This window comes from Aulonocara sp. 'chitande type north' Nkhata Bay, linkage group LG5 (assembly GCF_057382095.1).
Source record: "Aulonocara sp. 'chitande type north' Nkhata Bay isolate Kocher_YH1m ecotype deep benthic linkage group LG5, A_spYH_male_GT1.1, whole genome shotgun sequence".
NCBI lineage: Eukaryota > Metazoa > Chordata > Actinopteri > Cichliformes > Cichlidae > Aulonocara > Aulonocara sp. 'chitande type north' Nkhata Bay.
Genome location: NC_141348.1, coordinates 10,993,995 through 11,018,163, shown reverse-complemented (window position 1 = coordinate 11,018,163; position 24,169 = coordinate 10,993,995). Strand labels below are relative to the sequence as shown.

General features: G+C 40.3%; 2 protein-coding genes across 3 annotated transcripts; one reads left to right on the top strand and one right to left on the bottom strand.

Annotated features, from left to right (window-relative positions):
- Positions 1-314: 314 nt before the first annotated feature.
- On the bottom strand, positions 315-12,796 carry LOC147329879 (phenazine biosynthesis-like domain-containing protein). Of its 2 annotated transcripts, none has more exons than XM_086291277.1 (10): positions 12,625-12,796; positions 7,139-7,238; positions 4,033-4,131; positions 3,743-3,852; positions 3,585-3,614; positions 3,400-3,488; positions 3,072-3,163; positions 1,250-1,333; positions 987-1,049; positions 315-876 (listed from the first exon to the last, which is right to left on the bottom strand). In XM_086291277.1, exons 1-10 carry the CDS (start codon positions 12,706-12,708, stop codon positions 764-766), a joined length of 864 nt encoding a protein of 287 aa, XP_086147403.1. In that variant the 5' UTR covers positions 12,709-12,796; the 3' UTR covers positions 315-763. The 2 variants fall into 2 exon arrangements, with proteins under 2 accessions (XP_086147403.1, XP_086147404.1); XM_086291278.1 differs by lacking the exon at positions 12,625-12,796 and adding an exon at positions 12,489-12,595.
- Positions 12,797-12,989: 193 nt separating this feature from the next.
- LOC147329878 (uncharacterized) lies at positions 12,990-15,981 on the top strand. Its single transcript, XM_086290885.1, has 5 exons — positions 12,990-12,996; positions 13,556-13,656; positions 13,933-13,980; positions 14,219-14,314; positions 14,763-15,981. The coding sequence occupies exons 1-5, from the start codon at positions 12,990-12,992 to the stop codon at positions 15,075-15,077; spliced, it is 567 nt and encodes a 188-aa protein (XP_086147011.1). The 3' UTR covers positions 15,078-15,981.
- The last annotated feature ends 8,188 nt before the right edge of the window (positions 15,982-24,169 follow it).

The following is a 24,169-nucleotide window of genomic DNA, read 5'->3' as shown; positions in this document are numbered from 1 at the left end:
TAAACTCAGTTGTTACACCTGGTAGAGCAGAACACTGATCATTTTATTAAAGATGAAAGACAGTTTTTCAACTCTCAGTAATGCCATAGTGATCGTTTGATATATGGACCCGCAGCGGAGTTTAGAGCCAGACACTGCTAGTGACGTCAGACTGAACAACCGGATAGTATGTAACCAGAAATGTCAACTTTAAAAGAACTTAACTATGTCAGTGGGCCTCAAGTTTATTCCATTATTTTGTCAGTAAAAACCAGATCGGCAGAACTACATCTGTGCAGGAACAGATTATACAAAAAAACAAAACAAACAAACAGTCATCATGATGACTTTTAATTTCAGGAATATGTACATGTTATTTAGGATCAAAACGAATCTGCAGTATCATTTTTTTAGTTTAGTCCATATCAGCTGTACTTCATTTTATTGAACCCCATTCATTATTAAGTAGCAAATGTTAAAAATTCTCCTGACCACAAGGCTAATCATGACTCTTCGGATTTTACCTGCTGTGTTCTTGTGTTTCTGTTTTTATCATTTTAAAATCTTTTGGTTGTAATTTTTTTGCTGTAATGTTATGAATGAATGAGCGTAACAAAGCTATGTTAGCTGAATCATTTCAGGATAGAACAGTCAGGACTTGAGTGCGTTTTTTCTTTTTATTTTAGCCATCTAATTTTTAAACAAGAGCCATAAAGTGTCTATCTGCAGGGACACAATGGTTAAGATAGAACATCAGACGCCGTCTTCTTGGATGTGTCTCAGTCTACAGTTTGATTGTTCCCTGCAGAATAGTGATGGCCTGTCCAGCTATGTTGATTCTTCCATCATCCCTCAGTTCAAGTTCCAGCTCGCCACCACGACTGGAGCACTGGTAAGCTGCACAGACACAATAAGCAGGTTAATTATGGATAAAAGTGGAACACAACGTCTGTTATCATCAGATAAATGACACATTAGTAAAAGGCGGAGAAGGTTCAAATACCTACCCAGCATTTTCTTCTTTCCTAGTTTTTCAGACCAGTAGCTACCTAGGATTGTGTGGTTAGAGCCTGCCAGAACAAAGAATGCATAGCAGGAATAGCTTAACACTTTCTCTCAGTAATAAGACACCTGTAAATGCATCCTCTTTAATCACTTTAGTCCAGCTGCTTATATGTAAACGTTTTTAGACACACAAACATGGTCAGAATTATGTTATTTGAGAAATAATGTCTATAGATTACATACTAGTAAAGAGCAACCATCTTACCAGTGACAGGATCCTCAGGGACGCCAAACCATGGAGAAAAGTCTCTCGAGTAGAAGTCATATCGTGGCTGGCAGTCAGATGATCCTGTTTCCACATGTTAGCAGTGTTTGATATGTAATGTTTGTTGGCAGAAACATTCAGTGAATGTTGTTATACAAATTAAAATGGGCAACAAACGAGTCCACAGGATGGTGACGGCAAAGGAGAAATCGGCGCACCATTTGTCCTGTGATCAAACATTTCCCCAGAGCTCAACCCAAGTGAAGGCCTATATCAGGGGTCCCCAATCCCAGTCCACAAGGGCCGGTGTCCCTGCAGGTTTTAGATCTCACCCTGGGTCAACACACCTGAATCACATGATTAGGGATGGGTACCGGTGTCCGGTGCCATGATGGCACCGGTTCTGACATAAACGGTAGTAACCAGACCGAAAAGCAGCGCACATTTCGGTGCTTTATTTCGGTGCTTTTTTTTCCTGAGCTGTGATACACTTCTAGCCAATCATTTTACGTTTCCGAGGATAGTAGGCGGGGCCAGGTACGTACGTTCTGTTAGAGCAGAGCTACAGATTAAAAATGTCCAAGGCGAAGCGGTCAAAAGTCTGGCTGTACTTCACAGCAAAAGATGCAAACTCAGCAGCAACAAGTGCTTTAAGCTGATACTGTGATACTGTGCAAAGGAGGTAACACCAAGAATCCGATGAAACACCTGGCGACGCATAGCGTTTTTTTTTAAAAGCCGAGAAATGCGCCGTATTTGATAGCTTGCTGCGAGACCTCACACCGTGCACGTCGGGTGGGTTGCCAGTTATCGGACCCGGAGCAACATCCCCCAAAAACCCGAAGAATAGAGTCCTGGCCCCTAGCCCTGCCAGTGTAGCAGAAATGATGACGGATGATGATGGCAGCAGCAGCCGTTCTTCTCTGCGTGAGTAGCTTAATGTTGTTCGTGTGTAATTTACGTTGAGTAGGCTAACCACGTTATTACATTAATGCAGGTATGGTGAACTAGCAAACATCATCATAGCTACATGCGGCTGTCTTCTTGTTTGATGGCAGATACTCCCTTCACCCTGGCCAAAAAGGCTAAAATGACCAAAGAAAAAGTGGAAAACAGCTAAACATGAGAGGTTTTTGGACAAAGTTTGTGTTTTTTCCATTGTTTAAGCACTGCTTCCAACCAAGAGTGATACCATATATGCCACATAGCTGCAGAAAAGGCTAACATTGTTATCTTTTTACAAAAAAAAACAGCTGAACATGAGAGGTTTTTGGACAAAGTTTGTGTTCTCCATTCTTTAAGCACCGGTTCGAGCATCGTTTAAGCACCGGCACCGTTTCAAAAGTACCGATTTGGCACCGGTATCGGATAAAACCTAAACGATACCCATCCCTACACATGATTAGTTCATTACCAGGCCTCTGGAGAACTTCAAGACATGTTGAGGAGGTCAGTTAACCTTTAAATCAGCTGTGTTGGATCAAGGACACATCTAAACCCTGCAGGGACACCGGCCTCGTGGACTGGGATTGGGGACCCCTGGCCTATATTATGAGTGGAATCATAGACTGTGCTCTTCATCACCATCATCATTAAAATACCAAATGAGGGAATGTTTTTGGCAGAGTGCTGTTCATCCCTCTAACAGAGGTGCATTGAAGCTTTTCTGATGGTACATGGTGGGACCACACCTCACTTAAACACTTCATGTTGGGTTTCCTCTGGTTTATTCTTTACTGTTACGTCTTCATTTTAATGGAATTACTACATGTGGTCCGATCCAGCAAGTCTACAACTCTACGAAACGCACAGCTCCGATTACCTTTCATAGTGATGATGACGGCGCAGAATCTTCCACTTCTCTCAGTATTCTCAAGAGCCACAGTGTCAACTTTCAGATCGGTAAGCGCAGAGCTGGAGATAATACACAAAAAGCACATATACATTTACTAAAACATGATGAGTGGGTGTAGAAGGCCAGTTGCTTGATTATTTGTTTGGGCTTTAAACATATGAATAAGCCCCACTAGCCGGGCACCTGAGAAATATAATTGATTGTTGCTGAACAAATGTTTAAGATCTCATGAACAGTAGGACCACTATTGAGATTCCTTTGAATTTGGCAACAAGCAAAGTGTTTTTTAACCAACATGTCACAGCTGTCAGCCAGTCGAATCAGCAGCTTCTTGGTGTTGTAGCAAAATAAAACTTCCTGAACCGGGAGGTTTCCGACTGCCGCCTGTGTCACACATGTAAAGGCAGAGACTTAGCTGAACACACACACAGGAATGTAGTTACACTTTCTCAAACTGTTCAGAAAAATGTGATTTCTGACCTTGATGGTGTCTTTGAAGTCGTTGGGATCCTGAAATAAAGGGAGTTCAGAAAGAAAGCCATTTTATACACTGTTAATAAAACACAAGAACTCGTTTTTTTACATTACAGGATCTGATTAAATTGTTCATGTAACTAAACAGGAAAAGTTTATTTTACCACTCTGGTGGGGGGATTCAGAGGAAAGTCCATGATGTACCCTTCCTCCTTCTGGGTGACGGAAAGATCTCCACTTTTGGTCTCAAACACCAGGGTGGGATTTACATTTTCTGAAGGAAAAAATCCATTATATGGTTACATGCTGGCACCTCTTTGCTCCTTCTTGCAGTCAGCTGCATTGTGCATTACAGGCATCTTTTAAAATAGCTCCAGCGGCCTTTTCTAGTGCACCATGATGTCACTTTTTGGTTTTTTGAAAAACCTTTTTATGTGTAAATGTTGCATCTTACTGATGTGTTGGAATAGCACTGCTGCAGAGGCCAGAGTGGCATGACCGCACAGGTCTACTTCAGTAGTTGGTGTAAACCATCGAAGGCGGAATCTTGATCCTGTTAATCACACATTTAAGACTTTTTTCAGTTTTGTTTTGGTATTAGTTTCAAATACACAGAGTTAAGCAGTGTAGATAATAATGTTAGTGATTGGCTTACATCCACAAAGGTCTTCAAGGTCCAATTAATGATTTATTGGTTAAAGATTGACAAAAAGCCTTATAATTTAGAAACCATCATTGGCCTCCCGTCCACACTGAGACGGCGTTTTCCCCGAAGGAAAACGCAGCGTTCTCAAAACGCTCTCGAAAACGCATATATTTGAAGACGGTGCTTTGGCATGGCAGTGTGGACTGAAAACGCAGACTTTCGAAAACGATGGCACATGTTAGTCATATGATGCAGTCATGTGACCAATTAAACAAAGATCGAGGAGGGCATTACACAGCAGTTGTTTTGTTTGCTCTCAATTTTGACAGCCCTATTAAAGATTAATATCAGTTTCTACATTCTTTAATTCTCACTCGCTTTTGCAACGTTGTACTTTTGTGTAACTCGCAGCAACAACTCCACCTCATTGTTAGTCCATTTAAAAAAAACTTGGTGTTTTTCCTCAACATTTTGCCGCGACGTTTCAAAGAGCCAGAAAGTAAATAAACGGCAGATAGAAATGAGGTAGGTCGAATCTTCTTGCGTTTTACGCATGCACAGTACTGGAACGTAAGCGTTTTCGGCCGTTTCAATGTGGACGCACAACTCTGTGAAAAAGAATTAAGACGCTAGTGTGGATGCAGAGCGTTTTCAGATGAAAATGCCGTTTTCAAATCTATCCGGGCTAGTGTGGACGTAGCCTTAGAGAAGCTGCTCATAGCTGGAAGTCATTAAATTGTGGGAGATGAGGAAAAAATGTGGGAGATGGCTCTACAACATCTGTGTGTGAGCAGAGAACTGCAAATGCCAGATGATATTTTTGGCAAATTACAAGAAGAATACTGAACTGTTACTGTCATGGTTTGGGTTCACTTTTTACTTATTTAATTTAAATATCAGGCACTCTTTAAAAAGTCATACATGCTTTGATCTTATTACATATGGACTATTGTAATTCCCTCTAATATGGGCTCAACCAGTTTTTTTCTCCTTTCTCAGCAAATATAATTCAGAGTAAGGCAAGGCAAGGCAAGGCAAGTTTATTTGTATAGCACAATTCAACAACAAGGTGATTCAAAGTGCTTTACAGAGACATTAGAAACAAGAACAAATAAAAAGCATGATTTAAAATTGAATAAAACAAGCAAATTAACTAACTAATTAACAAACAAAAACAAACAAACAACAGTATATAAAATCAAAACAGATAAAATCAGAACAGTAGATAAAATCAGTAGTTAAATGTAAGTTTTGAAATTTAAGCTTAAAGTGTGGATTTGGTGCTTTATTCAAATGCAGCTGAGAACAGGTGAGTCTTCAACCTGGATTTAAATAAACTGAGTGTTTCAGCTGATCTGAGGCTTTCTGGGAGTTTGTTCCAGATATAAGGAGCATAAAAGCTGAATGCAGCTTCTCCGTGTCTGGTTCTGACTCTGGGAACTGATAAAAGACCGGATCCAGATGACCTGAGGGATCTGGATGGTTCATACTGGGTCAGGAGGTCATTGATGTATTTTGGTCCTAAACCATTCAGAGCTTTATAGGCCAGCATCAGAACTTTAAAGTCTATCCTCTGACGGACAGGCAGCCAGTGTAAGGACCTCAGAGCTGGACTGATGTGGTCCACTTTTTTGGTCTTAGTGAGGACTCGAGCAGCAGAGTTCTGAATGAGCTGTAGTTGTCTGACTGATTTTTTAGGTAGACCTGTAAAGATGCTGTTACAGTAATCAAGCCTACTAAAGATGAATGCATGGACTAGTTTTTCCAGGTCCTGTTGAGACATCAGATCTTTTATCCTTGATATATTCTTGAGGTGATAGTAAGCTGACTTTGTTATTGTCTTAATGTGTTTTTCTAAGTTTAGGTCTGCATCCATCACTACACCCAAATTTCTCGCCTGGTTTGTGGTTTTTAGATGTATAGATTGAAGTTCTCTGGTGACCTTCTTCAAAAGTCACATTTTTAAGTCTGAAGTTAAACTTATTGTATCTGTTCCTGCTTCTTCTTTGTCTTTGTGTTAATGATACCTGCATTCCTCTTGGACCGACTGCACACTGCATTTTTCACTGTGACAGCTTGTTGCACAGTTCTTTGGACTCCATACAATGTAACATTTTGACCCGACAGACTGCTGAGGACAGTTTGTGCACAAAGTGAGTACAATGCAGCTCTGTGTGTGTTTAACTGTATAGGATCTCTCTAAACATAAGCTATTGAACAGATAAACTTGAAAAATAATGAGCTCCTGCTAATGGTTGTGGGTCCTTAATTCTGCCTGACGGGACTAGTTTAGTTTTGCTGAAGGCTAACCTTTCGTGAATGACATTTCTCAATAGGTACAAAGTGCCATGAAATAGACTTTGTGGTGATTTAAAGATATTTTTCTCTAATTAACTGTATTTTGACCCTGAAATGTCTGTTGTCTCACTTTGTTAACAGAGCCACTGGTTTGATTCAGACACTCCTAACTGTTCCTGCAGCTCACATCATTACAAAATGACGTGGCATTTTCTCTTAGAGCCTCACAGCTGTGCAAATTCTTCACCACTACTCACAGCTTCTTCTTTATTTAATAGTGACTCCATTTTTTCCTATCATACAATTTCCTTGACTCATTTATTTCACTTGTCATGTTATTCAGGTTTTCAGGTTTTTGTTATTTTATTTCAGTCTTTTTTATTTTCTGCAAATACGATATACTACGGTTCTTATAACTATAAAGTCATACAAACTTGTTAATCCATATTAAAAAATTTCTATCCTGCACCTATAGGGACTACTTTTAAGTTTAAGCAGTATGTGAATCATACACCATACTGTATACTTTTGAAAGGGAGCTTTCCATTACAGCATTATAATCTAAGAGGCTTTGGAATTGGCAACCCAAATGTGATCTGAATTAAAACAGACATACCTGTAGTAAAGCTATCAGAGGGATTAATCCTGGTGATGAAAGCAGTTTCTGAGAGGTTCATCTCTGCTGCTATCTTGTAATACAAGTCATCACTCAGCTCCTGTTAGAAACACACGATTTGATGAGTAAATATAAATATTTGTGATGAGTGTCACTGATATGAGCTGCTATGACCACGGTTCCAGATTAACTGGGGTTTATGGAAGCCCGTTTCCGCCACTAAAAAAAAAAAAGGATCCATAACTCAAAATTTCGAGTTATTTTCTCAAAATTCCGAGTTATTTTCTCGAAATTTCGAGTTACTTTCTCGAAATTTCGACATATTAACTCGAAATTTCGACATATTAACTCAAAATTTTGAGAAAAGTAACTCGAAATTTCGAGTTAGCGCTGCCAATCAGTAATCTACATGAATGACGTCATTTCCTTGTTACCCGGAAGCTGAAGCCCTCAGCTACAAATGCTACAGCTAAGCTACCGGTATTACATCCAGTCGTGAATGCACAGATTGCTGAGTGTTTTCAGCCTGGCTTCACAAATGATGAAGTCCCTGTGTTATTAGCTGAATCACATGGTGTTACTATCAGCAAACGTACTCGCGAAAGCGCCAATTTGTTGGGATCCGTTTTTGAGTGCGCGTTCCTCTGCGCCATATGCTTCCGGGTAACAAGAAAGCGACCTCATTCACATATATTTTTGATTGGCAGAGCTAACTCGAAATTTCGAGAAAAGTAACTCGAAATTTCGAGAAAATAACTCGAATTTTGGCAGTCCTGGCGCCTGGCTCTCATCATGAAATAATTTTATCTGTCAGCCTCACCCATCAAACTCAGGGGGCGGGGTTAACGCTGATCGAGTCAAAACCATTGCTTTGGCCTGGTGGCCATTGTTTCTAGCACACAACAACCGGCATGTGGAAGCTAACAGAACTGAGCTTTGAAAAACCCTGTTTGTGTGTTACCAAATACCGTTTTAATATTTTTTTAGCCGAGAATGTAGTGGTTTAATCTTCATGTGTCTGGTCGGTTTGTCAAGATACAGCCTCTTTGCAAAAGTGCTTCGATGATTTCGGAGATGTCTGCCCAGTCTCACGGCAAAGCGTGGGATAGACCCGCTCGCCTCGCAAGCAATCCCACCGACAAAGCGCAGGCCCCGGTACACAGCTGTAGTAACCCCCGCTGACTTCTTTTACTGAGGTTATATTTATCGGTGTTTTATTTCCTGATGTTCTTATGTGTCCTACGTGTTTCAGTCGCCAATTCTGAATTATAACTAACATTAAAAACATGTTTAAGGAGGAGAGAGAGCAAATAAATCTGTTTAACATCTGATCTTTGGGTTTTTGTTCAGTAATCAGCGTGACCTGTGTATAAACACATAAAAGAGATAACGTTGGTGTTTCCGTCATGTAGTAACTGCTGGCTTTAACTGTACGAAGGTTGTTCGACACTATGAAACACATACAGACTTCATGATGTTCGGCTAATATTTTTATTGTGAATATTAATCATGCTGACCTCGCTCTGTACACCACGGAGCGAGGTCAGCATATCCACGATATCCACGATATCCTCAGCTCCATGAGTTAACACAGAGTTTCACAGCTGACTATCTAACTGCCAACTATTCCAGAGACGTGAAAATATACAGCATAAAGAAAAGTGTAAGAGACTCAGCAGCAGATTAGAATAACAATTATACATTTAATAAATCACCAAATGAATCCAAGAAACGAGCAAACCTGTTCCAACAATTTGAGTTTGTATTCCCTCAGCTGCAGACTCGCTGCTGTTTAAATGTTTGAAAAGGAAGATTAGATATAAAAAACGTCAAAGATAGACTCAGTCTGCCTTCACATTTGATATGAGGCCAGCACGTATAGTGGCCTCAGCAGGCTATTACTGAAATACACGTGCTATATCATAAACTATGATATAAATAGGGAGGTCCTATTAACATGTTTTAAAGGACACCTTCCTGCCTTTAGTCTCATTCATGAGCAGTATTAGTTTTCTTCTAACATCCAGAAGTCTGCACGATGTGTTTCATAGTTTGTAACAAGCCTTTGACAGGTAAACATAACATGACCGAAAAAGCAAAAAAAAAAAAAAGAGAGAGAGAGAGTGTTGACATAAGAAGAGAAAATGCTCTCAATTATGGAGACAGGCAAATGGTTCATTTATGTTTGATGTGTGTTTATTCCTCCCTAAATATCGTCGGTGAAGTTCGCCATGCATGTCAGATTTTCCTGCGCATTTTTATACCTCTGCCAACAGAGAGAGAGAAAAAATCACATTCTAACAGACAGCTGGTGCTTAGAATACAGTTGAATAACTATTAAAAAACAGATGATATTTAGATGATAGTTCAGTCTAACACATGTGCCAGTGAACCATTAAACGTCTGTGAAACTATGCAGTTATGAAACGTAACTTTAACCTCAGCCAAACCGATTTGCTCAGTTGTAAATAAAACAGCGAAGTAAACGTGACCCGACAGACAGAACCTGAGTGAATGAAGTCCAGCGTTTAACCACTGAGAGCTAAAACTCAGCTGAGGTTTCAAAGCTGTGTGCCGGTGATTGGACATCAGCCGCTGATGAAGCTGTTCGCCTATAAAGTGCTCTGTAAGGAAACAAGCTCCAGCAGCTCTGCGCTCGGGGAAAACACTATATTTACTTATCTTGTGCAGAAAAATGCGCTGACATTGCGTTATATCGAGCACCGGCTGCCCAGTTAAACTGTGACTATCACCAGGTAACTAGGCGTGTTTCTTGAATTAGCAGCAGGTGTTAAACAGCTGACAGATGAGGAGGAGGATGCATGCAGGTAAACTGAGGGTCTGTTGAGCTGATCGCTGGTTTCGTGAGAAAAATGTCAGCTCGTTCTTTATGTTACAGAAGCACAGAGACACAAGACCAGGCGGAAAGAGACGATCGTTCGGTGAAAATGAGAATCTGCGAATGCAACATGTGGAACACGGAGAGTGGAATATGTAAACAAACCGGTTAACGTAACCCCCTCGGTGCACTCTGCATGCTAATTGTTAGCAGAGCTAGTGAAATCTCTGAAAACATCTGAGCACTTTTGCAAACATGTTCTATGTTGACAACCTGACCAGACATACGTCGCGACATTCGCGGCTAAAACACTGTTAAAAGTGTAGCTGGTGACAGAAAAACGGGGTATTTTAAAACTACACCACCACCATTGCTGCCTGTGATTTGATCTGCATTCTGGGATACCTGGCTGCCCCAAGTCTACACAAGCAATCGATTATCTAGGATCGACCTGTTTTGACTTACTTTGCACGGCAACCAATCAAATGTTAGAGAAGCTGCATGGGCAGCGTTAACCCCGCCCCCTGAGTTTGATGGGTGAGGCTGACAGATAAAATTATTTCATGATGAGAGCCAGGCGTCAGGACTGCCAAAATGAAATAAATAAATATATCATTAAATAATTAATTAAATGTGTCAATAATTAATTAAATGTGTCAATAATTAATTAAAATGTGAAATACATAAATAATTAATTAAATGTGTCAATAATTAATTAATTAAATGTGTCAATAATTAATTAAAATGTGAAATACATAAATAATTAATTAAATGTGTCAATAATTAATTAATTACATGTGTCATAACTATTTATTTAATTAATTAATTCCAATTTTAATTAATTATTGCCACATTTAATTAATTATTTAATGGTGTATTTAATTAATTCATTATGGCAGTCCTGGCGTTCCATACCTTAGGGGTTGGTCGAACAGATGTGTGGTCGACTTGCTTTTCAGGAGCCGCTACCAACAAAACAGCAAATAAACACCAAATACTTCATCTGTGATATTTGTGAGGTTACCTCAATCTTGTTGCTCATGATGAACAACTAAATGTTTAAAAATGTCGCGAGTGTACCTGGTGATATTCTCATGCAGGAGGCGATCGTGAAAACGGCAAACAATTAACACCACGCCGATGCTGTTCACAGGGCAGCAAGAGCAAACGATCGGGAGAATCTTGTCGTCGTTATCGTTCCCCTCGTACGTGTTATTGCTCCGATTTCAGTGTTTTCGCTTCACAACTAAAGCGTGCAGTTTACTTTGTGTTCACTCAAATGGAGTCGAGTCAACTAGCTCCACCTGTGGCCGAGCGCCACAGCCTACAGCCAGATTAACTTGTGACACATCTGCACCTGGCTCTATCGCCACGTTTGAATTCGTTTCATGCACAATACATTTGGAACTTTCTATTTTGTCTGTTTGCATGTCTTGCAAATAAACCTTTAAAATAAATGAAATGGCATTATGTATTTATTTGTGGCCTACATCAGTAAGAAATGCACAATTATATACACAAAGTTATAGAAATCACCACTCCCGTTGTTCATGATGATTTCAATATTTCTTCCCATAACAAAGAAATACGTCTTGAACAAATATATGACACATTCATATTTCACTGGTGTTGTAACATCACATCCTGTAAGCATAGTCTGCCTGTGTCTTTTCTCTGTAAATGAACATTTTCAGCCAGTATAGGTAAAACAACAACATGGCTGGAGAGAGTTTGTATGAGTTGTATAATTGTGGTTAATCTATAAACATTTGTAAGGAGATGGCAGTTACCGTGAATTTACAGCTGTTACACAGTGATTAGTAATAAACAGAGCCAGTGAGAGTGATTGGATTTAAGAAAGTGAGTGACTCAGGTGTGTCAGTTGGTTTGTCATCTGTGTTTGAGTGTGGGGGAGAGCTAGAAGTGTTTACTTTTAATGCTAAGCAAGGAATATTCATGATTTATTTCCAAAACTTGCATATGATCTGCAATTTGTAGCAGATCTACTGACTATCACATAGCAGCTGGAGCAGTCTCAAATGGAGGCCAGACTACAAATGTTGTGCATGCTAAATAAACAGAAACAAATGATCCCTGTTGTCTTTACTTAATGATTGGTTTTAGTCCTGACAATCCACATTGCTGTCATTGCATCTTTCAACATGTTTGTGGGTCGATTTTAAGTGTAGCCACTCAGCTTCTTCTGCAGATATGTCACAAGTTAATCTAGTAGTAGCACTTGGCCACAGGTGGCAGTAGTGGACTGACCTCCATTTGAGTTCATCTTTCTAAAGCAGATGATTGTAAGCTTCTGGCAGGCAAACAGACGAAGTTTGCTGACTGAAAAAGAATAAACAACTAAATAAGTTAATTAGAAGCAGCAGGCTGATGTATCTTATTGTGTGTATCTGTTCTTGTGTGATAAGAAAGTTTTCAGGGGAAAGCAAACAAAAAAAAACCCACTTTAATTTTCATGGTTTGATTGATAAAAGATTGTTTGAGTTAAAATACCTTTAAAAACACATGTTGTCGAGCTTGTTTTGCAGAACGAATTTCTGCCTCTGGTCTGCACTTGTGCGAAGCACCGATGCAGGCCGCCATAGCGCCAGACTACACATTAAGCTGTGGCCTAAATAGTTTTACTCACATGCAGAAGTGGACAAATTGCCGCAGGGTTTCCCTTGAACGGCAAATTGGTGAAGGAATCCAGCGTGTACACTGGTATCTCCATTGTAGGTAAGCGAAGGAAGACGAAAATGGCTTAAAAGTCAAGAGCCTCCTTCTTCAGCTCCGTTTTTGGTGGACAAAGTCCGCACCCACTGCTTTTTTTTTTTTTAACAAGAACTTTATTAATCAATCAGTGAGTACAACATACAAACAGATGAGGTATACAAGAGAGTAATAATGCAGTTTCACGTGCAATGTTTCCACTGTAAACCCGAATGTTCAAAGTAATTAAACAGATTAAGTAGTGTATACTCAAAGTCTTTAAAAAGTTCTGTTAACTTAAATATGTCAAGTTCGTATAACATGTTCTTCTTTTTGAGTAAATGAAACTAATAATATTTGATTGAATTGAACTATTTCTATATTAAGTAAGCATCACTTAAAATCATAACTTAAGCACAACGTAACACAGTTAAGTTAGGACATATAAGAATGGTAAAGTCCTGTTATTTTTGTTGTTTCAAGTAGGATTTAATAATAAACTTAATTTATGTAGCACATGCTAAAATACAATAAAATCTCAAAGTGTTTCACCAAATAAGTAAAATCAAATTGTCTTAAATGCATTAGTGAAAGACAAAATGTATTTATTTTAATATTCATTGTCAAAGGAGCTTGCAAAGAAAAGCGTCTGGACTTCTTTAAGTTCCTTTGACTACGATGACCTGGATGACTGAGAACCTTCACAGACATTTAATATTCATTGTTTTATCAATGTGTCCTACATATATATTTTTAATTTTTTCCGTAAGTGTTGAGCAGCTGCAGGAATCAATTTTTATTCCGAGTTAATCTCTGATTCACCCTCCGAAGCGGAAGGCGGCGCTAATGAGCATTAATACGAAACACAGAAGAAGTAAAGGTATATGGGCGGGAACAGCACCAAAGAGGCAACACGGACGACTGGAGAAAGTTGGACCTAACGGCAGCAACTAGCATCACTGGACTTACAGTAAGTTTTCAATGTTGATATTAGTTTATTGTTAAAATACGAATATTTAGTTGTATTTTGGGTGCGTGTCGAAAAGAATAGCAGAAATGTCGGTCCGTGTTTTTTATGTGCTTTGCTGCTCTCCCCGAAGGAAACTTTGCGCTTGCAGAGCTAGCATTAAGTTGTTGTAATGAGGGTCGCAGGCTGTTTAAAAAGTTAGATACTACTTGTTCTAGAGGTGGCGCCCGGTCGCCTAGTATGAAACAAAGTATTTTAATCTCTCTAAATTTTTAACAGCAGACAGCAGATGCCCTGGCTGAAATTCTAAGAATTCACAATGAACAGGTAATAATAGATTGTTACACATTTTCATAGGTTGAACCAGTGGAACATTGGACAGGTTCAATGATTTAAATGAGCTTTTTGAATTTTGCTATTACTCCACTTTGTGTTTGCTATTTGTCTGACTGTATTAAAGATGTGAACAGGTTATTTGTGGACATATGTTCTGATTTGACTGTTGTTTTTGTTGTTGTTCAGTAAACTCACCAGTATATACAATTCTGTTTTTATCTGGAAATAGGAAATCCATGATATCCACACCAAGCGCACTACCGTTCTCCACGCCCTTCCTGTCTATCTGCGTGAGGATGTCTCTGGATTTTTCAGAACCTGCACTGTGAGTGTCCTTAAGTATCTAACAGATACTACTGTGTATATAAACAGTGCATCAAAGTACAAACATGTATTTTGATGCACTGTTTGGACTTACCTTTGTTTAGTCTACCCATATGGTTTCCATGTATGGTCTTTTCTGTCTCCTCACTACGAATGAACTGAATTGGTGTTTTGTTGAAAGTGATAAGATGTTTAGTAAAACATTTTCCTGTGTATTTCCTTTAGCTTAGTTTCAGTCTATCTCACACCACTTGATTCTCTGGTGAATTAGCTGATTTATGTGTGCAGAACATGGATCTTCTGTTTTTCACCTCTTACAGTGAGACTCAGGTCTCCCTTGTAAAAGAGGTATTGGATCTCAGTGGGAGTTGGTAAAATGAGAAATTATATGTCGTCTGTTGTATTTCTTGGGTTAGATTGTGATTAGTATCTCTTTTTCATTAATTCAGGACGAATCTGATGAGTTGCAGCTTGATGGTGTTGAAGTGGCCCTCTTCACTGTCATCAGTGACCATGACACAACAAGTCCAGTTCACTACCAACCTGTGAAAATCTCTGTCGTCATTGAAAGTGATGCCGTGTTCAGTCTCCCCAGATTTGGTGAAGCCTTCCTGGTAATGTTTGGACTGATCTATGCACTTCACCTCAGCTACCCCAAAGGCCTGACCAACACTTTAGAATTTACTCAAAAGATTTTATTTGGTCTAGAAAGTGGTAAACTGTCACCCAGGTTACAGACCCTCAAGAATGACTTGGTTATGTAGGAACTCATCTGAAAGAAGGATGCAGGGTGAAGCATTATAAAAGACTGGTTCAAAGTTCTCTCCTTTCATCTAAATAATGCCTCAAAACATTATTGCATTACTCTACAGGTGTTCAGCCAATAGGTCCAAACTATACAACGTGCCTTTGTTCTCATTAACATAATGCAAAGCAACACTAATGTTTTGTATGTTTTAATGTTTTTCGTAATACTATTTCCAAAACATTGTGGGCTGCGCAAGATGACCTAAATTTCACTGTTTGATACTGGTTAATGTAAAACAAATAGCATTGTAATTCACTCAAATTGCTGCCTTGTTGTCTTATTCAGATATTAGCCAGAGAGCCAAAAGCACATTTTGATATTATTATTTGGCATTATGTTTCATTACTCTGACAGTTTTCCTGACTAAACAATTTTTGGTCTACTTATTTTAATTTATAAATGTTTTTGTTAATTATTTTTAATTTATTTAAATTTTTTTTTTTAAATGTATTTAATTTCAACATAGTGCTAAAAGGGAGCAGTCAAGATACTGTTCAATGGCAGATGTTTATGACTTTTGCATATTAAGTTACCGATACTCAGTGTAATTGAGGCAATCAATTGCCTCAAAAATTTTAAGTTTTGGGTCACATGTTTTTAAGTATCAAGTAGTCAACATATTTGACTAACGTGTACTTAAAATAATGACAACACAAACTAATAAACATTTGAGTTTTGTTAACATAAAAATGTTGTAGTTGTGTACTTATTTTTTATAAGTTCTGTGAACTTATTTCTTTGAATTTGTAAACTTGAAACTTTAAGTCATATTAACTGCAAATATTTGAGTTGACCGTTCTCAAAAGATACAAGTACCATGTAATCCAAACTTTTATGTTCTGGAAAAATTTGACTTTTGAGTTGATCAACTCAAAAAAATTGAGGCAATCGATTGCCTCAATTTTTTTGAGTTCTGGTAACTTATTCGGGTTTACAGTGTCCAATAGATCAGACAGTAGCAGCAAAGGCTGTCATACAGTTGTCCTGCAGCTGCTTACCAGAGAAAAGATGAGTTTGATGATTGTGAGATAATTTCACGCAGAGATGGAGAAAGATGTAAGAAAGACATGACAGGAGGAAGAAGAGCGCTTATCTTTTTAAAAGGAGCGCTCAGTGACATTTGATGAACTGGAAGTTTAAAGCTAGCGCACCTTCATTCAAGACCTACTGTTACTTGTATTCTTTGAGTACATTTCAGAGCCTGTAGTTTTACACTTTTGCCGAGTAAAGAAGTCAAATCAGTCCTTGCCAGAGTAATTCTTATCTGCACTTTTGCTCAAATAACAAGTGTGTGTAAATTTTACCACCGCTGCAGTCAGGTGGCGCCACTAGCGGGTTTTGATATGGGCGACATGGGCGGTTGCCTGGGGCGGCATCGTAGTGGGGGGCGGCATAACGGGCATCGGCAAAAAAAAGTTGCTCGTACTCATGCTGCCCCGACATCATGCCAGCGCATTCTGGGGATGTCATAGGCACCGATCGGTGTTCTTGCGGCCATTTGCGGGGAGTAAGGGCGCCCTCCGTTTGCGAGCTGCGCTTGCTGCTTGCGGCACAGGGAGGAGAGGGCGTGGCGGCGGGGGATTTCAAATCACTTTTATTGTCACATCACATGTGCAGATACACTGGTACAGTACATGTGAGTGAAATTCTTGTGTGCGAGCTTCACAAGCAACAGAGGTGTGCAAAATACAATAACATAAGAACAAGCAAAATATAAGAATGGCTTGCAGAATCTTTTCAGTCTCCTGAGAAAGAAGAGGAGCTGCTGCGCCTTCTTCACTGTGTGTACTGACCACGTAAGATCCTCAGCCAGATGTACACCAAGGAACCGGAAGCTGCTCACTTTCTCCACAGCAGCGCCGTTGATGGTGATGGGGGTGTGTACTTCTCTGCACCTCCGGAAGTCCACTATCAGCTCCTTTGTCTTTGCGACTTTGAGGGTGAGATGGTTGTCTCGACACCAGTGGGTCAGGGCGCTGACCTCCTCCCTGTAGGCCATCTCATCACCTTTGGTGATAAGACCCACCACTGTAGTGTCATCCGCAAACTTCCCAATGATGTTGGAGTTGCTAATGGCCGTGCAGTCGTAGGTGTAGAGTGAGTAGAGTGGGGTGGCTCAGGTGGTAGAGCAGATCAGCTACTGATCGGAAGGTTGGTGGTTCGATCCTTGGCTTCCTCAGTCTGCATGCCAAATATCCTTGGGCAAGATACTAACCCAGAGTTGCCCTCCGATGCGTTCATCGGAGTATGAATCTGTATGAATGTAGTTTAGGTTGCACTTGAGTTGTATGAGTGGGGGTGAATGAGGCATGTTGTATAGAGTGCTTTGAGTACTCCGGGAGAGTAGAAAAGCGCTATATAAGAATCAGTCCGTTTACCAGTACAGGACAGGGCTCAGTACACACCCCTGTGGAGCACCAGTGTGGATGAGGTGATGCTGCCCAGTCTGACCACTTAGCTTCCTGTCTGTCAGACAGGAAGTTAAGGATCCAGCTGCAGAGGGAGCTGCTTAGTCCTAGATCCTGCAGTTTCCTGTCCAGCTTCGAGGGAACGATGGTATTGAATGCTGAGCTGTAATCTACAAACAGCATTCTCACATACGTGTCTCTCTTCTCCAGGTGTGACAGGGCAGTGTGTAGTGTCAGGGCTATGGCATCATCAGTGGACCTGTTGTGGCGGTATGCAAATTGTAGAGGGTCCAGTGAGTCAGGCAGTGCAGAGCAAACGAAGTCCCTGATCAGCTTCTCGAAGCATTTGCTCACGATGGGGGTCAGGGCTACAGGTCGCCAGTCGTTCAATGAGGAGATGGTGGAGGATTTGGGTACAGGGACGATGGTGGCCATTTTGAAGCAGGCTGGGACTACAGACAGAGAGAGGGAAAGGTTGAAGATGTGCGTGAACACTCCAGCCAGCTGAGCCGCGCATGACCTGAGGACGCGGCCGGGAATCCCGTCCGGACCAGTAGCTTTGCGTGCGTTCACCTTCCTGACGCACTTCCTCCTCAGATCCTGACATCCTCCTCAGTTGGTTATTAGCACCATCTAATAATCAACTCGCAAAATAAAACAAACAAACACGAAAACACCAGACATTATGATACAGACGTATAATCTGCACCGACGTTTTTTCGAAATTCTATACCGAAAAGTGAGCGCGAGAGCCCTCGGTGCACCTACTTGCTGCTGAAGTCAAAGTAAACTTTATTGTCATCTCCACTATATAAGTACAGTATATAGAGAGACGAGACGGCGAGCCTCCAGTTACAGCAGTGCAAGTAAACAAACAATAAATATAAGAAGAATAAGAAAATAAATATACACTTTAGGACTCGGGGTAAAGAGATCAATAACAATTTAAAATGTATAATTTACAGTTTGATGATTTAAAGTCTCACACGCAACCTGTCGAAAGGGGAGGGAGACATGCTGCTTCCAAATAGAGCACATTTCATTCATAATGATGTAAATCCAAGCCCATTATGTATTCATGATTAGACTCCTCGGTTGTGCAAAATCCCAGAAATAAACCCTAGAGTCTAGACAAAGCCAATCTATGATTTAAGGTGTAGGTCTATTACGTTATGTTGTGGTGATCCTCGGGTTGGGGGATGGATGTTCATACCGTAGTGCAACACTAAAACCAGTGGAAGATGGACAAGAAAAGGTCAAAGCCATCAGGTGCTCAGTTTAGAAAAAAGAGGGCGTGTTCGCCCAGGGCACCAAACAGGCTAGGACCGCCACTGGGTGGCGCCATGGGAAAACCAACCCACTCTGCTAGCAGTGAACAGCACCATCTGTTCAGCACTGCTGTAGATTTAATACATTTTAAGAGAAGATGCAAAACAGTCCACTGCCTGACAACACATGTGCATGATGATAACAGAGTTTTTCTATACAAAAAAAAAGTTTAAGCTTCACTTAAATTAGTAATTTAAAAAATATTCATCTATCAGTAATTAATGTTCAAGTAAAACTAAATTCTTATGTAGCAATCAGAACAATTTCTAAATCTCTCCATACTTTTGTGTGTGTTTTATTATTATTACCTTAAACATAAAAACTTTACTGTAGCTGCAGGGTTCTCAAAACCATTGCACAGCTCAAAGGTACTTATGGTAAATTTCAGTCTTTTAACATATCTTAAAACTTTCCAAAATGAATAAAGCTATCAACAGAATATGAAGAAAGAGCCACTCTGACTATATGTCCCAGATGTCTATGCATCGTGCTAAAGAAGGCTCAGCCAAGACTGAAACAGGGCCAGGCTGTATTTTGGTTTAATTTGAGGTTTGTACTACAAAAAGATGCAGTCAGTCAGTGTGATCTTTGATTAACCAGACAAGTGATTAAGAGCAAATTCTTATTTAAATCCAATATAAATAAATACATATCATTTAATACTTGCAATAAGTAACTTTAAATCTGCAAGTAACATCCAACAATAGTACTCTCAGGTACCTGCCTCTAGAGGGCGCTCCAACACATCTAATATTCCAGCACGCAGCACAATTATCAAAAGTTATAGTGTCAGAATCGATCAGTAAAGTAGTAATAACAGTTCTGTTCGATCACTGGGAGACCCCTATCTCTTCTGCCTGTAAAGTAAATGTCTCTTGCATTTGTCTTGTGTCTACTCATTTTTAATGATGCTCACAGGGAGAATATCACCTCAGTCAAAAGACATCATCTGTTTTTAGTCCAAGAAGAAAGCCTTTAAGTCTGCTGACAGATCCATCATGACAATCAGCCGGCTTCGAACCATAATTGGCCAAGGCATTCCTCGCGATATATATAGATGGCATTATATAAAGCAGGATTGGCCATTTCTCTGCTGTGCACAATATACCTGTAACATGATGAGCTGAGTCAGGAAGGCCAGCCTTGAGTGTGCCGTTAACAATAGTATTAATAACATACGACACAGTCTTGCCCCCCGCGCTACCCTCCCTGGAAGAGAAAGTGTGACGGAAATGAGGAGCCGAGGACAGACAAGAGTCCGCAAGTGGGGGGAAAGACAAGACGCAAGGAGCCTCGGTGGCGCAGGCCGAGGTGTCGCCTTTCAGGGCAGGAACCCCTCAGTGTGTGTCTTAAAAGGCAAGGGGGCTGCTGCGGCTCGTGGTGGCGTGCGTCCCTCATCTGGCATCCCTGTCAAGTGCCACATGCTTTGTGTCTGTGCTATGAGCGCAGGAATGGCCCGACTGACTCTCAATGCCACATGCCTGCTCACATTCTCAAGGAAGACTGAGCAAAGGGAGACGCTGCAGATGCTGGCGAGCCACAGAGGCCCTGAAGTCAAAATAACAATAATGGAGGCAGCTGCTAACACGGAACAGAATGGTAGCTTCAAAGTGCTGTCATGACCTTTGTCACAGTCAGGGTCACTTGGGCATCGGACATTATTTTTATAATTATAACACCTATGAGGATCAGATATGAAGGAAAGAACACAACAGTGCAGGGATATTTAAAAAAGAAATAGCACAGGGCTTAAAACAATACTGGACACCGTTAGTCATCAGTGAACAACACTACAGGACTGGAATACTCTATAAATAGGAAAGTCTCACACTCACACACACGCACACCCAAACAGGAAACTCTGCCACCACTTGCTGTGTATGTTTTCTATCTTTTCCCATTTCCACGCCTGTCTTTCCTACCTTCTCTTCCCCTGTCTGACCTATCTGAAAGGAACTGCCCCGGTTAGATCAACCTCCTCTCTACATCACTTCCTGGTCCTGTTGGTGGTGATTGTTCTGAGAGGAAGAGAAGGCAGACGGGATAGGGGAAGGAAAAGGGGGTGGGGGTTTAGTAGTGGTTCTTTGTTTTCCTCACTGGCTCACCTGCCTGACCCCCACCACCTCCACCGCCGCACCACCTGACAGGCTTTTGACCCCTGCAGCCCTGGTAGAGTGAGCCACTGGCTGTCTGTTTCCTGCCTCGCTGACTGGCAGGATATTCATAACGTACTTGGGCCACAGTCAAAGCGAGACTGCAAGTCTGAGTTGACAATGGATTTTTTTTCTAAATATTGTCACATGTTGTTTGACTGCATATTTACAAAGTAAGGGTGTTTGTTCTTGCTCCAAATTATTGGTTAGCTTTAAAGGTGTGATGTGCCGCTTTTTCGCCTTGAGGTATATGAGCATTTTCAGTTTCACCAGTTGGTTGAGTTTTTAACTGTCACATGTCTTGATGACAGTAACTGATTCCCAACCTCTGCTGGGATTGTTTTGAATGCCGTGCTTTATTGGCTGGTAGCCTAAATCCAGGAATACACTGCGATTATGGACTGTTGTCCCAGACTAAAGAGTACCAATCTGAAACAATCATGGCAATATATTTAGTCATGCCATACATCGCACAGTAAGAGTGGGCTGCAGAGCATCCTGTAAAATGTCCATACACCTTACACCTTCCATAGGAATTAAGAGGGTAAGTAGCAGCGAGGTGCTGCAAATCAAATGCACTTGATTAGCTCATCATCATCAAGTCTCAGCATCTCTCTAAAAGAAGTTTTAGCACTTTGCTGGTCTGGAGCATTCACAATGTCGCAGTCGTCCCAGGATTGTTTGTCTCAGCAATTCACCCAGAGGCCAGACGGTGTAAGACTCAGAGAAACTGCAAAAATACCAAGAGCTACATGTAAGACTTTACAGGCCTCAGTTCACATGTTAAATGTTAAAGTTCATGACACCACAATTAGAAAAACACTTAACAAGTATGGCTTGTTTTAAGGGTGGCCCATCTGGCCACACTTCATGGTGATAGAGGAGAAAGGCTTCTCTCTATAAAAAGAAGATTAAACGTGGTTTAGTTTTATAAAGTTGTATCTAAAAAAAATAACAAGATTTCTCCAACTGTTTCCTTTGAACAGACGAGACCATTGTGGAGCTTGTTTTCACAGCACCCCTTTCGATAAAAACCAAACATGGGCACCTTGCAATTAATAAGTCAACCCTGAACTCCTCTGTATACCAGAGTATTCTAGACTCAAATGTGAAGCTCTACCTAGCAGCTAAAGCTTGGTTAAAATTGAGTCATGCAACAAGACAATGATTGCAAGAACAACAGCAACTTTGCAAAAGAATGGCTGAAAAATAAATCAAGGTGTTGCAATGTTCCAGACAAAGCCTAGACCTCAACCAGATTGAAATGATGTGGTGGGATCTTAAAAGAGCCGCATCTACAAACCTCAATGAACTTAAACTGCATTGAAAAGAGGGGTTAATTAAAACTCCTCTATGTGAGAGAGACTGTTAAAGTCGTACACACAAAAAAAAGTTTGCTTCAAGTTGCTATTGCTGCTAAAAGTGGTTCCACAAGCTTGTGAATCATATGCATACAGTCCTTTGGAGTTGCTTTCTGTCTGTATGGCTTATGGCTGTTAATCAATCAATAGGAATGCAGTTTGAAATGACACAATGGACAAGACAACAAAAAGATGTTGGTAAATTATGCTAAACAACGTGTTCTGGATTCTGGCAAAGAAGAAAAATCCAGTTGAGCTAGTTTGTGTTGTGTGCCCTCCACTAGTAACCATACCAGGATGAAGCATAAAAGTCATGGTAAGGACAGAAGTAGCGACAGTTGTGTTGACAGTTTACAAACATCAAACCTGATGTGTTTCTGGGTCTATTCGATCCATATCTCTGACTGTGGACACAGATTAGCTCAACTTTGACCTTTATCTACCAAAAGTTAGTAATGTAGAATTGATGTGGAATTTTCTTTCTTTTTATTAATTTAAACGATGTAACTTGAAAGAGATTTTGTGTATAGTGGGTAAAAAAAACAGATCTCCAGCAAAGCGCATGCAGTCTAAAGCCTAAATAGTGATAACTTTTAAAATACACATTTAATTCTTGGGGTACACTTGGGTCATCATAATCAACTGCAGTTCACAGTGGCTGATGTTGGCTACTGTTCAGTATAAAACATGGTAAGTGGTCTGATTCTTATATAGCGCTTTTCTACTCTCCTGGATCACTCAAAGCACTTTGTGCAACATGCCACAAGTAATGTTTTCTTTGCTTTTAAGTGCTTTCTAACTAACAGATACTCCATGCTCCAATGGATGCATCACAGAGCAACTTGGGGTTAGTATCTTGCTTGAGGATATTTAGCATGTAGACTGTGGAGGGATCGAACCATCAACCTTCCAACCATCATCAAGAGAGACCCGCTCTTCCTCCTGAGCTACAGCCACCTCAATATGTCAAAAGCACTGCTAAGAATCTACAGCATTTTGAACTCCTGTCCAAGAACTTGCTGATGATCATCGCTTGACATCATGAGTGAACTGCATTGCAGTTTTATTTTGTCATTCACCTGTTTATGACACTGAAAAGTCTTTTTAGAAAGATTCTTAAAACTTGAAGGTTCCGTTTTGGCTCTGACAGCAATCATATCTGACGTCTGATGTTTCACAACATGTCTCAGAAATGGCAAACAGTAAAAATAGTAATTGGAGTCCCTAGTATCTGTAGCCTGTAAACTATGTAGTTCTTTAAATCCCATAATGCAATGCTAAATGTTTTAATGCATTTTTTTAAACAGTTGAAATAATAATAATTTTATGACATTCACTCACCCAGATCAACACATTCCAACTAACTCTGTCAAATTCTGTCTTTAGGACATGTTTATGTCAAATGATGTAAGACCCTGCAATGGACATTACTGCTCAGTGAAGACTCTAAACTAAATGCACATAGATACCAACCAGTTACCTAATATCTTTAATAATTACCAGCTGAAGACTTTGTCAGTCAGCAGTTTTGGGGTAAAACTGTGATGGCAGATGAGTTCGACCTGTATGTGAACCTTGTACCTGTTCACGCACTCATTCATTCTGTGATGCTTTTCTCTGCGATAGATGGTATCACTCCGAGACGTGGCAGCGTTCAGTAAAGCCCCTACCAAACAAACAGCTTCACTGACATGTTTATTGGCTTTATTCAAAGTGGACAATCGGTTTGCCTCGGTTTGCACAGGGTGGAGTGACTTGTCACTGCTCTAACCTGTGATGCAGAAACCCTTTATAGAA

Bases quoted from the DNA above. Each gene is read 5' to 3' on its own strand.
- LOC147329879 (XM_086291278.1), bottom strand. From the start codon at position 12,578: ATGGCGGCCTGCATCGGTGCTTCGCACAAGTGCAGACCAGAGGCAGAA. The intron at 7,239-12,488 runs GTATTTTAACTC...TGTTTCTAACAG, and splicing joins GACAACATGTGTTTTTAAAG to GAGCTGAGTGATGACTTGTA. The intron at 1,050-1,249 runs GTAAGATGGTTG...TTGTTCTGGCAG, and splicing joins CCCTGAGGATCCTGTCACTG to GCTCTAACCACACAATCCTA.
- LOC147329878 (XM_086290885.1), top strand. The intron at 13,657-13,932 runs GTAAGTTTTCAA...AATTTTTAACAG, and splicing joins CTAGCATCACTGGACTTACA to CAGACAGCAGATGCCCTGGC. The intron at 13,981-14,218 runs GTAATAATAGAT...ATCTGGAAATAG, and splicing joins TAAGAATTCACAATGAACAG to GAAATCCATGATATCCACAC.